Genomic DNA, 13,668 nt, shown 5'->3' on the forward strand with positions numbered 1-13,668 from the left:
CGGAATGAAAAAAAATCCCACTAGGACGATTGATAAGTCAAACGATTCAACTGAATACACCCCACAGAAATGGTTGTATTAAAAGCACCTGAAACCGAACTGAAATACGTAGATGTATGAACATACAAGAAGCTAGAGAGGTGAGGACTCTGCCTACCCCTCTAGGTTACAGTCGTGAGTTGTACTGTTGTCACACTATTAATTCATATGATCATCCAGTCATTCATTTTTTATTGGAACAAATACATTTTCTTTTACGACCAACGAGAAAGAATTTTAGCTTTGCCAATTTGTTAGGCCATTATTTTAGGACATCCAAAGGGTCCAAAATAGAAATTTTCTTACAAACTTCAGACACTTTGGGAACCATTGTTTATATATGTATTTTAGACATTGTGGGCCTAGCACGAATATTTGTGACGACCGCCTTTGTATCTTAATCGTCGTTAAAACAACGTTAAAATAAGCATGATTTTTTTGGTGTACTTTACGACCGATAGGGGCGCTGCATAAATTTTAATTCAAATTTTGACAATGACAATACTCTGGCGATTGACACACATTCGTGCTAGGCCCACAGACGACTAAATTGTAATGCGCACTACGTAATCTATTTTGTTTATACTACGTAATAAATACGATTATTTTTTTACTTAATTGATATTATTGAAAGAGATTTTTTGTTTGTAGTAAACTCAAAAACAACTGCATCAATTTTTATAAATTCTTTCACGAAAAAACTTTAATTTATATACTAAAATTAATTGCTATACGGGTAGACTTGTAATTAGTTGTATGTTTACTATCTTGTTTATGATACTGTTGCTTTCTAGCTGTAAGTCTGCCATGTAAATAAATATATAAAAAGTTGTAACTCTTTATTTTACGAGTCTTTCATTACATCAGGTTAACGCCCTCGACATACAATGTTTTAGTTAAAAGTATTATAACAATGAGAGACATGTCGTTTGGGGCCAAGCAGGATGTCCCTCTTGTTTGATGTACTGTCAGAGAATTGTGCGGTTTTCCATTTACAAAAAAATGCTCTGTTCTTTACAACGAGACAACCTCTACTAACCTCTACCCCTTCATACAAAATGTCCAATTAGGTAGCGGTGAGTTACATAAACGACGGCATAATAGTAAAAAGCACTTAGTCGTGAACAGATAATCGACATTTTTACGTTACGTTTACAGACATTTAAAAACTTTATCCTATTGTTTATTTTTTCGCGTCTACTTCTCAATACGTACGTAGCGTTCAAATGACTGTCGCTTTTAAAGTGCGATACCGCGAGTTTCCCTGATTGTACGTATATATTACTTATGTAAAAAACTCGTAAAGAACTCTGTATCGATAAAGATTATATATTTAAATACTCAAAGACTCATTGGCATCAGGGTGTGGAGGTTTCAATTTAAATTACATCTTAAAAATCAGATAAACTTATAATAAAATTTTGACTGTCAGTAGGTTTAAATTATGTTTTTGTTGGGATCAGTGATCTTTGGAATCTTTAAAATGTTTTCCTTTTGTCTTATCATATCTTAGTATCTTAGTAACGTCTTAGACAATGATAACAGACTCAGTACTCCGAAAGCGAGCGAATGTCTTCAAAAGATAAACAATTTTAAAATAAATTTTAAATACAATGAAAACCGTTAACATTGATACGAAAGAGACCAAAGTATTCAGTCGTAAAAACCGATATTGTTTAGTTTAATAAGATATATGACTTTCTGCTGACATCTTGATTTCACCGATTTTTTATTAAGCTATTAGCTGTCGCCCGCGAATTCATACGCGCGGAATTAAAAAAAAAACTTAATATGAAGCCGTTCATGCGTGATGGCGTGACCAAGGGATATAGGGATTCATTTATATATATATATATATATATATATATATATATATATATATATATATATATATATTAGGGTGATTCAAAAAAAAATTTTAATTTTTTTTTTTAACCGATACCCTCTCAAATGTTTCTATTTGATATAAAAAAAAATTTCACCAAACCCGAGCCCTATAGCTCAACTCTAAGGGGTCGCTACTGTTTTTTTATTTTCCCATTTAATTAACATGGGAAAAATCGTTTTTTGTTTTAAATTGAATTTACACATAATTAACGCAATTTTTTATAAAAAACGATTTTATATTCTTAAAGTAGAGTCTTCGAGCTTTCCAAAACTCTATTACAAAGTACAATTATTAATATAAAAAATATGTGACAAAATTACATTCCATGATTACTTGTAATCATACACTTAATTCATTTATCTTATTGATATCATGTGTGCTGCAACCTACACTACGTACTAAAAACCATTTTCGAAATTTGTAATATATAAAAATTCAATGCTTACTAATAGTTTAAGTAAAAATTTTGAGGATTGTGCAAAAAAAAAATAATTCCAAGCATTTTTCAAATTTCGAAATTTAGTGATTTTTAAATAGCTGTAATTAGTCTTTATGTAAAGATAATTGTACTTTGTAATAGAGTTTTGGAAAGCTCGAAGACTCTACTTTAAGAATATAAAATCGTTTTTTATAAAAAATTGCGTTAATTATGTGTAAATTCAATTTAAAACAAAAAACGATTTTTCCCATGTTAATTAAATGGGAAAATAAAAAAATAGTAGCGACCCCTTAGAGTTGAGCTATAGGGCTCGGGTTTGGTGAAATTTTTTTTTATATCAAATAGAAACATTTGAGAGGGTATCGGTTAAAAAAAAAAAAAAAAATTTTTTTTGAATCACCCTAATATATATATATATATATATATATATATATATATATAGATTGCTATTAACTTACGAGCATTACTATAGTAATGTCACAGTATGTTCCAGGATTTTCAATAGATTTAAATCGTAACTATGTATTTACAGTGGTAAAATCTTTTTCTTCGACAAGCCTAATAATTGTGTTGTAATCGTTACGCTTTTTCTTTAGATTAACTTACATTAAGTAAAAATACAAATTATTGAACACATTTTTTTAAATGTAATTTTATTAACCCAACTTTGACATGCTGTAAATATTTTTACACCAACTTTTACTCTACAAAAATAAAAAAAATATGTGCCCTTACCTGAAGAAGAAAACCTAAAAACAAAACGTTCGCCTGGCATTTTGTTTCTCATGTAAAAAAAATAGATATATGAAAAATAAATTTATTAAGTCTAATGTGTAGTCTAATATGTGCTTATCATTTTATCTTTGATAAAAAAATTAATTAGTCAAATCGAATACAAGAATTAAATCAAGAAAATCTTTTCAACAAATGTATAATGTATTAATATTTAATGATATAAGCTAAGAATTTGATGTTTACGGAAGTTCGCGCGCGTACGCACATGACCCGTTATAACTAAATACAGGTGTTAAATGTCATTCAGTGGAAATTATATTATATATGTTATTTATAAAAACTAAATGGGGGGTATGAAAAATAGATGTTGGCCGATTCTCAAACCTACTGAATATGCTCACTAAAATTTCATGAGAATCGGTCAAGCCGTTTCGGAGGAGTTTAACCACAAACACCGCGACACGAGAATTTTATATATTAGATTATAATTTTGTAATATTATTATTTAATAGGATTAAATGTTATTTTATTTTTATTTAATTAACAAACGACGAAGACACAAGCTTGATAGAAATAAAGCATACAAATAAACAAACTCAATATGTTTTGGATATACAGTGAAACTTGGTTAAGTGGGACCTGGATAAGTGAGAAACCTCCATAACTGGAACTCATGCTGAGGTCCCAACACTTTGGCACTGAATTACCTCTGTTAGTGGGACGAGGTAAACCTCTATATCTGGGATTTGTTCTTTCGATTTATCATCATAGTTACCTCTATAACTGAGACAGCGAGTAAATTTTATATGCATAAACCTCTGTAACTGAGATAACATTGTTTGTTTACTCATTCTTATTCTACCCACAAATTCCACATGTAATTCCAAGTACGTAAGTACAAATTTTGAGCTTCAATTACCTTCAGTTTTAGTTTCGCTTTACTATCATACAGATGTTTATTTGAAAAATGTCAAAACGAAAGCTACAATCGTTATCATTACGTGAAAAACTGAAGTTAATATCCGTTTATGAAAGTGGGAAGACACGCGAAGAAGCTTGTGCCAAAATCTACTCTTTGTAGAATAATTCAGAGTAAACATAAAATTGAATCACAATGTTCTGAAGGACAAGGAAAACTAAAACGTGTACGTTTATCAGAATATCCTGAACTTGAACAGTGTTTGCTAACATGGGTTAAGCAATGCTCTATTAATCGAACCCTCTGTAAATGAGACAGATATTTATTTATACCTGTATATCTGAGACACTGGGTAAGTGGAATACCTCTATAAGTGAAACGACATTGCAGGTCCCTTGATGTCTCACTTAACCAGGTTTCACTGTACTATATAACTAGTATATTAACGTAGGTTATAAAAATTGTGATGATTAAGCAATAGTGAATGTAGAAAAACTTTAATTAGATAAGTTTTTGCACAACAGAAAAGACGTTTTTCTAGTATACGCAATTTTATATTTGCGATTATAAATATTTATTTCAACTGTCCACAAGCTAAACTGGCTTTACGAGTGATTTTTCTCGGATTGTTCACGCGTGTGCCGTCGTGATTACTAATTTATTTATACTCCACTCCGTTCGCACGATATTAAAAACAACTTTATTAGTACCGATGTCTGCTTCCAGACCTACGCCATCTACATCTACGCCAAATTTCAGCGAGATCTGTTTAGTCCTTCTTATTAATATATCGCAGTTACGGTTAGTTGAAATAAAACGATTCCAAAACATTTCCTACAGAAATAATCACAAAATGTGTCAATAGCATACTGTCCCACTTGTTTGTGAGCGTTGATTGAAGTGGGCGAGACAATTTAAAAACGTTTGCAAAACGTAAACAGTTTTTTGGTACGTTTAAATTTGTCTTATTTTTTCACTAGTTATAACTCGATATGCGTCGGATTACATATCTTTGTAAACCCGTGAGAGGCGCTGCTATCGCTATAAAAAGGAACATGACACTTTTTTGACGTTAGGCGCATAATAACTATCATAATTTAGTTTGACTTATGCTCAGCGGGTCAGATAACTGTGTCGGTCTGTACAGTATTCAGTGAGACAATGATCTTGAGCATTTTACGTTCTGACCTCTACTAAATGGACAGGTTATAAGCCGTAGTATTTTGTGCCTTTTTGATTTTTGCTATTTTGGCGTTGATGGTTGTGGTTGGTAGCGGTGGTGAGGATTTGAACTAGTAATAAAGTTAAAATTAACTTTCAAGAATATCATCAGTTAAATGCAATTTGGAAATAAGCAAAAGCTGTTATTTCTAAGCAGGCCATCCATCTATAGAGATCATTTTTTGACATTGACAGAGGGGCGCTAGTGACCTATTTAATTTAGTGTCAATTATCTCCACATCAGATAAGTTTGTCGGTCGTTTCTGGTCGTTCAGCAAGCTCAAAGCTTTTTTAAAGAGTATGCAAGAGATGACACGTGTCAATATAAATGTTATTGCAGTTGAAGCTCATAGTGAAAGTTACTACAAGTTGTACTACATACCACATATCGTAAAATAATCTATTGTTATATTGTATTTCTCGTAGTAATAGTCGTAAATAATCTATTTTATAACGAGCTTCGAATAAACCGTTGGCAAAATATCAAGTATTCAAGGACGCAACTAGTTAAACATTTTGTCCCATAGACAACGTCGTGTCTGACAATATTTACGCAGTTATAAGTTTTATAATTAGAATAACAAGTAGCTTTAGGACCTTCGTACACAATTTTAACGTAAATCGTCAAAACTAATCTTACTAATATTATAAATGCAAATGTTTAGATGAATGGATGTTTTTATAAAGGTATCTTCGGAACAACTCAACGAATCTTGATGAAATTTGGCACAGATGTAGAACATAGTCTCAAAGAACACATAGGATGTTTATTAACTTTTTTTTATTCCGCGCGGACGTAGTTGCGGGTGACAGATAGTATTATACAATTGCGTCGCGAGATTAATGTTGCACGCGCTTCTTGTAGACGATTCGTGTAGACGAATCAACGTGTGTAACGTTGATTCGTCTACACGAATCGTCTATTCAGTCAGTACAGGCATATATTCGTAACTCCGCGTTGTGGAATGGTCTGTCCTCGGCGGTATTTCCAAACCGCTACGACTTAGAGTCTTTCAAGAAGCGAGCGTATCACCACCTCAAAGGCCGGCAACGTATCTGCGATTCCTCTGGTGTTGATGTCCATGGGCGTCGATGAACACCTTGGTGTTCCCGCTGTTCGTTTGTCCCCTTCTGTTAAATATGTCGACTAAATTTCAACTGTATAGATTTGGTTAGCCATCTTGAAAATTGTAGTGACGTTTCTCACGACAATTTTGGCAAACAGGTTGCGAGCGACTGTCATTGGCGATGAAAGATTGAAATGAACCTTGTCATTGTATTGCCTAAGTCGCTTAACGACTACAATCGCCAGGTTTTGAAGATTTATTTTGCCTTGTGTACGAAGGCCCTTATAGTGTGTCGGAAATGTAGATGAAAATTATAGCACGACACTTGAGTTGGCACATTCGGTAAAGGAGTTCTCTTGTTTACAACGTGCCAAATCAAATGTTGCGTATAATTTTTTGAGATTTTCGTCAGTAGAAATAATTCTATTGGATAGAAAGGTATTAGTCGTTTTTAATCTTATTTATTATTTACTCTTCGTATTTTTGGAACGAAGTTCCTTATCGCGCGTTGTGAAAGGGGGCTAGACGGAAAAAATTCTTACGAAAAGTTGTCACGACACTTTTTGCTATATCACCATGGCAACGACGTGACAATATATAACGAAAATTCATAGAAATAAAATGTACTTCTTGTGAAGACTTAAGTTTTTTATTCATAGAATAAACATTGGTTCCTTCACTAATTAATCGAAAGGAACTTCGTTCCATCCGGGTGTCCCAACACACCTCTCAAGTTTTTTTTTTTTGTAAAAAGGGATAAGTGATTAATAATAAAAGGCATTATTTTTTTTTAAATTTATTATCAAACTTGATAAAATACTAAAATATGTATTTATTGATACATTTTATGTTCACAGTAAAAGTCCATAATATACAAATACGTATACAAAAGTAACAAAAAATAATATACATCTTGAAACAAAAAAAAAGTTTTTTATAATGGCAAACATTTAATTCTTTAAATGTAAGGCAAGAAAGGTAACTTGTTGCAATAAAAAAAAAACTTTTTTTAAAGTACGCTAAATAAATGTCATTTGTTAATTATTTTTACATAAAAATATCAACTATTTTTTTTTAACTTTTAATTTCATTAAATAACAAAATATAATAATATTTTAATAAATGACAATATACATGCAAGTTTTTCTAACAGTGTTTGAGTTGGCACGTGACTTAGTAGAGTACATTTGTGGCCCACGTGCCAACTCAAATGTCGCATTCTGCAAATCAAATTTGCATATATTTATTTATAATATTACGTCTAATTTGACTATAAAATAGGTAACAAGGCACTTTTTTTATTTATTTTATATAATTAATATTAATTGCCAAACTCAGAGAAAATTTAAGTACTCATAGTTGGGCAGAAATAATATTTTTAAGGTTTTCTATAAGTTATTTATATAATTATCTACAAAAATTAAACTTAATGTTAATTTAACTGAGTCATTTAACCATAAACTATGCAAATATTCATTGTTTATGGTGTTTATAGATTAAAAAAAAACTAATACACTTGAAAAGTACATTTTTTATGAATTTATTTAGCAAAATGTGTAATTTTACTAACAAAGGCATTAAACCACATTTTTTTTTAGTTTAAACTTGTGCTAAAAAATGTCTTATGACAAAAAAAAACAAATTAAATATTTTACAAGAATCAAACTTTGTCAGTTTGAGACAAGTTTAAAAATAATTTAAAAATACATTCGTAATATGTTAGTTGTCTAATTTAAGTTACATAAAACAAGTTAAGTAAACACACTTAGACCCTGTTCACTTTACTTAGTACATTATAGTGCGACTAACGAAAATTGAGAGTTTTTAGTTTTGAAAAGTTCAAGTATCAAAACTATTAGTTCCTTACTTCCTTCACAAATATCTTCTTTCCTTTTCTAGTTTAAAGGATTATATGAAACAAAACGCAGAATGTTAACATTTTTATTAAAAAACTATTTTAAATGTTTTAATTAAATATGAAATTTGTTAATTATTTTATAACTTTATTATGTCTGAGTATTATTGAAGACTTTTTTAATTTTTTATGTCAAGTTAAATAAAAAGAAATGTTATATACATATTTAATTAATTTAAATATAACTGGTCATTTTAATTAGGTAATATTTACAAGATAAATTGAAGTAAAGAAGAAAAAAAAACAACTAATTAATTATTAATTATAAGAAAATCGTACAGACTCTTTGTGAATAATTTTCTCTACATTATTATTGTCGATGGAAATTACAAAACTTGAGCGTTTTCACTGACGAAACATTTGTATAAAAAACTGTCTTATTTTATGTGAAATGAACTAAGATAATGAAATATTTCTGTATATGTTTCCTCAATGAAAACGCTCTTTATTTTAATTAATATACAATATTATTAATTAAAAGCCATATACATAAATTATTCCTATTTTATATAAATTATAGTTCATAATGTACATTAAAAAAATAAGGAATGCAGTCAGCGTTTAAGAAAAAAGAAAATCTAGAAAAAAATAAAAAAATCACTAAATAATTTCCACTGTGGATTTCCACTAAGATGACACTTGTCATCTCTAACATTCTTTATGACGGACATTGAAACTGTGTCAAATGTCAAATGAAAACTCACAGAAAAATATGTCAAATGACAAAATTGCTTTAGTCAAAAAAAAAATCGGGTAGTTACAAAGTGTATTTAAGTTGGCACGTCGTTCTGTTGAGTTTTGATGTATCCGACGTGCCAAGTCAAATGTGATTTTACGTTACAATAACCGATAGGACATAAATATTACCGTCAACGAGTTTCCTCAGTATTATTAGTTTCATTAAGTATTGGCGCCGTTTCTGGTGACTTCAGTAATTTCCTCATCAGATATACAATACCAACTATTAGTAAAATAATACCGATTGCCTGAAATGTCAATAAAATATATATTATTAAAACTAGTTTCAAATTTAATAAAAAAAAATGACAGTAAACTTTGACACTTCGAGGATAAATAGGAATAGAAAAGATACATTCGTTAACATAGGTGGGCACAGTTAATCAAAAAGTTAACTTCGTTAATCGTTAATTCGTTAAATAAAAATTTAACTTCGTTAATCGTTAAAGCGTTTAATTTACGAAAATTTAACGCAAGTTAAAGTTAACAGTTAAAGTTAATTTTTGTTTATATTACGAGTATAAGGCGCAAGCGGGAAACGGCCATATGAATAATCTCCGAATCGTATGGACCGATTTTGTCGAGGCTTTCATTAAAACTTAGGCTATATTTTTACTGCGCTTACAAAATCTCGGGCGATCGCTAATCCTATCTATAGTTTAGTTATATAATATACTAAAATATAATTTAGAGAATAGGAGCGATGTACTAATGCCTGTACCATAATAATGACATAGCACTAGTTACACACACTTATATACTACACTGACAATGATGGACAATTGACTATTTCAGTCAATTTTTTTATCGACAATCCGACGTCACGGAATTAGAGAGCTAACTAAATTTAGACAACACAAATTTTCTATTAAACAGTAAGACATGTGAAAATATTCAAAAGAAAACAATCAAAACTTTTATGCAGTATTTACATTTATCTGTTACTATTTGCACCCGGATATTCATTTGCTCATACTCCAACAACTGAACATTTAATTTTATGTATAATTTGGTAATATTTTTTTATTTTATTTTAGCTAAGGACCCACGAACAGACTTATCATTTTTACGTAGTTTTTATTTATTAATATAGATTTATTAATAAAACTTCTAACATCAGAGGAAACTTATTATAACATTGATAAATAAACTATATAACCAATCCAGTGATACATCTCAACGCATCAAACCATACAACTGAGATGCCTTCGATAACTTCTATCATCTAGTGATCTATCGTTCGATCTATTGTTATATGTTAAATCAAGTTAAATTACTCTCAGTGTATAGAGCATAAGTTACACGACATAACGAAAACAACCGATCGCGGGTGATGTCTTCTCTCTTTCGTATCACCTATAAAATCGTTATAGTTAATTAGTAAGAATATGGTTTTTAATTATTTTCAACGACATTCGATTAATTTTAAAATAAACTTTCTATATACGTAAAAAATCGATGTCTTTTTGTAAAGGTAGTGTAGGGACATTTCATATATTAAATTTAGTATAACACAGTTTAACATTATTTCACTAACATAATTACTTTATCTTTTTCCTCATTCTTTCTCGTTTTGTCGTATACTTTTTTTTTGTAAACAAACAAATTATCTTCGCTATTGTCTTTACGCAGCGCACGTGCATCCCCGACAATTAGAAGGGTTGGGGCCATAAATCCATCGAGTTCGTTATCGCATTCTCTGTGCGGCTGTCCATATGATCCTTTGTTCATATTTTTGTTGTTGTTAAAATTATTTTTCGTTGACTATGAAGAAGCCCCAAAAAAACAAACGACGGTAATAAACACCTAAATCCCTTTTGTTTTTGAGGAACGTTTATTGCGTGCACATTTCGTCTTTCGAATTTTTAAATTTATTTTTCATTGTTTGTTTCTTATCTACGCAATGAAAAAAAAATCCTATTTGTACGCTTTTTCAAATGAACCATAAACTATTTTTTTATATTTTTTGTTGTCTTTAAACTCCAACATTAAAATAAACATTTTTGTCTGCAACAAAGTTTAGTTGCATTTTAGGTACGACGTTGAAGAGTAATGCACACTCGATTATTTTGATTGCAATTCAACGTAGAGTTTATCTCTTTTAATAGATTTTGCGTCTCACGTATAACAATTATTGTATTAAGAGTAAAGTGTTTTCGAACCTTATGTTGATTTTATAACAAAGTCTTGTTCTAAAAAAAGTCATGTTAAATAAATGAAAACCAGTTTTAATGTGAATAAAATGTAATAGACTTTTCGATATATTTGTGTAAATGTGAAATAATTATTAAACTTTGAAGGGGTCTAGCGCCTAAACTTTGCAATATTTGATAGAGGTAAGTTTGTTTAAATCGTCACTATTTTCTAACAAGGATTCTGCGGTACTCTTTTGATCACGTCTATCCCGGCCGCTCGGTGTATTGTATAACATGCATCACACTCGCTCGTTCTCGTTCTCTCTCGTTCTCGTTCACCATTCGACTCGCCGACGGTCGCCGAACATAGCCGAGCTTACGAATGTAGCCTGATGCATAATTTAAATAAAATGACAACACCTCAATAAGTGTCTATTGTAACAATTAACGGACTACATTAACGGAAGTAGAATTTAACGGAAGTTAACAAGAGCGTTAACACTTTTTGAATTTAACTTAAAAGTTAATCCGTTAAGGAAAATGTTAACTTCGTTAATTAACGATTAACGGATTAACGAGTTAATGCCCACCTTTGTTCGTTAATATAATTTTAGACTACAGGTGTGTCATAATAGAATTTATATACTTATTTATAAACTCGCGTTAAACCAGTTTAAACCAGTTTTGAGAATTAATTTTAGCAACGACGAGTGTATTTTTAGCCATTAGACTCAATTTTTTTTAGCTATGAAACCCAATTTGTTATTAGATTCAATTTTTAGCCGTGTAATTCAAATTTTTTAGCTATGATGCACAATTCTAGCCATTAAACTCAATTTTTTTAGCTATGAGACTAGATTTGTAACTTTGAGATTTAATATTAAGGCATATCATAGCATAGACTCAAGTGTCAGGACTCACCGTAAGCGCATAGAAGCCATAAGGCATGCCATCGCGCAGATTGAGAGCGAAGCGAGCGAGTCGCGCGTATTCGTCGTTGATGCGCACTTCCTGACGGAACCAGAACATCGGCACCAGCGTGTCACCATCAGGTAGCTGGTTGTTTAACCTGTCACAGACAAAGTGTTTAACTAAAAACAGTACAGTGGAGCACAAAAGTGTTTAATTTAATTGTGGTAGAGCACAAAAGTGTTGAGTTTTCATAAGAACATGCGAGGATACAAGTGTTTTGTTTAGAAATGTACAGTGTAGCATAAAAGTGTTTATTTACAAAGAGTACCACTGTACTGTAGTGTTTAATATCGAATTTCACAATGTAGTACAAAAGTGTTTAGTTTTGAAATGTACAGTAGAGTACAAAAGTGTAAAATCTGTAAGTGCAGAAGAGTAGGGGGTGTACTCACGAGATGCCGGGTACGTAGCGCACCAGGAGGTTGATCTGCAGCTGTGCGAACACCTGCAGCGGCATGCCAGTGTACATCTCCAGCGCTAGACGGAACTTGTAATCGCTGCGATTGTACAAAAATAATACTGTAGTAATTAGAAACCTGTCACACTTGCACGAGAAGACTTATTACTTATTTCACTTATTTCCAGGTTATTAGACAAATCCACTATCATTTTACAATAAGTCGAATGTAACTCACTCGGTTGGTGCGAGTCCTTCGATCTTGTCCGCGTAGTAGGAGTCAACTCCAAGGAAATGAGGCAATGTGACAAATGCGGGAGAGCCGAAACGACACGCGGAGACATTGAGCGCGCCCGAGGGCAGGCAGTTCTCATCGCGCACCTCATCGCAATAACACGCCTGATAAATACCAAAATAGGTTTCTTTTTTATGTAAACTCGAAACTTGACCTAGATTTTAGTACACAATTTTTATATTTTTTAATATGACAAGGTGGCAAACAACCAAGTGAGCAAGTAGGCACATTTATTCGCCGAAATGGCGAAGCGACCGCTGCCCATAAACATTCGCAATTACAGATGTGTTGCCTACCCCCATTCCACGAAGGAGGAAACGCACAAAAAGAGGATATTTAACCTCCTCCATCAAATCCACCTCCCCATCCAAATCTTTCCTTATAAGAAAAGAGTGTGAAGGCAAAGAGGACTAAAATTAGACCTCCAACACCACATTCATCAGACTGTACGTGGAATTACTTCCACTTCACGTCTGTCTTCTGTGTGTTCGTGGTATTTCACTGAACGAGGCCAATTCGTGCAACTAATGTTGTTGCTAGCGTATACCACTGTTAATAATAATAGAATGCCGGTATTCGAACCCACGACCACTAGATCGGTAATCCGTATCCTTAATCATAAAGTATTACAGTCAATCGACCCTTGAAATAAAAAGAGTTACAACTCTTATGAGATCTCGTTGACTCTATCGATTTAATGAGACGAAATAGGAACTTATTAAGTAAGCGCTTATCTTTCAACCACAAAACTGAGATCAAGGTCAACATGAGTCTTATTCATTAATAAAATTATTATAGTAATCGTTAAGTATAAAAGAGACTTTCATACGATATGTTTACAAGATTTAAGCGTAGGTTTCTGAGACCAAATCTCTGTTTTAAACAGATCATTATCTCTATTCTGTGAA

General features: G+C 31.6%; 1 protein-coding gene across 1 annotated transcript in view; it reads right to left on the reverse strand.

Annotated features, from left to right (window-relative positions):
* Positions 1–8,823: 8,823 nt before the first annotated feature.
* LOC106719509 (protein croquemort) overlaps positions 8,824–13,668 on the reverse strand; it is a 39,648-nt gene continuing 34,803 nt past the window's right edge. Inside the window, exons 8-11 of the mRNA XM_014513864.2 lie at positions 12,704–12,864; positions 12,461–12,565; positions 12,018–12,165; positions 8,824–9,209 (exon numbers count right to left, since the gene is read on the reverse strand). Coding sequence (XP_014369350.2) covers positions 9,093–9,209; positions 12,018–12,165; positions 12,461–12,565; positions 12,704–12,864 — 531 coding nt within the window. The 3' untranslated portion in view covers positions 8,824–9,092. The remainder of the gene's footprint in view (positions 9,210–12,017; positions 12,166–12,460; positions 12,566–12,703; positions 12,865–13,668) is intronic.

The sequence above is a fragment of the Papilio machaon genome, chromosome 7, assembly GCF_912999745.1.
Source record: "Papilio machaon chromosome 7, ilPapMach1.1, whole genome shotgun sequence".
Taxonomy (NCBI): domain Eukaryota; kingdom Metazoa; phylum Arthropoda; class Insecta; order Lepidoptera; family Papilionidae; genus Papilio; species Papilio machaon.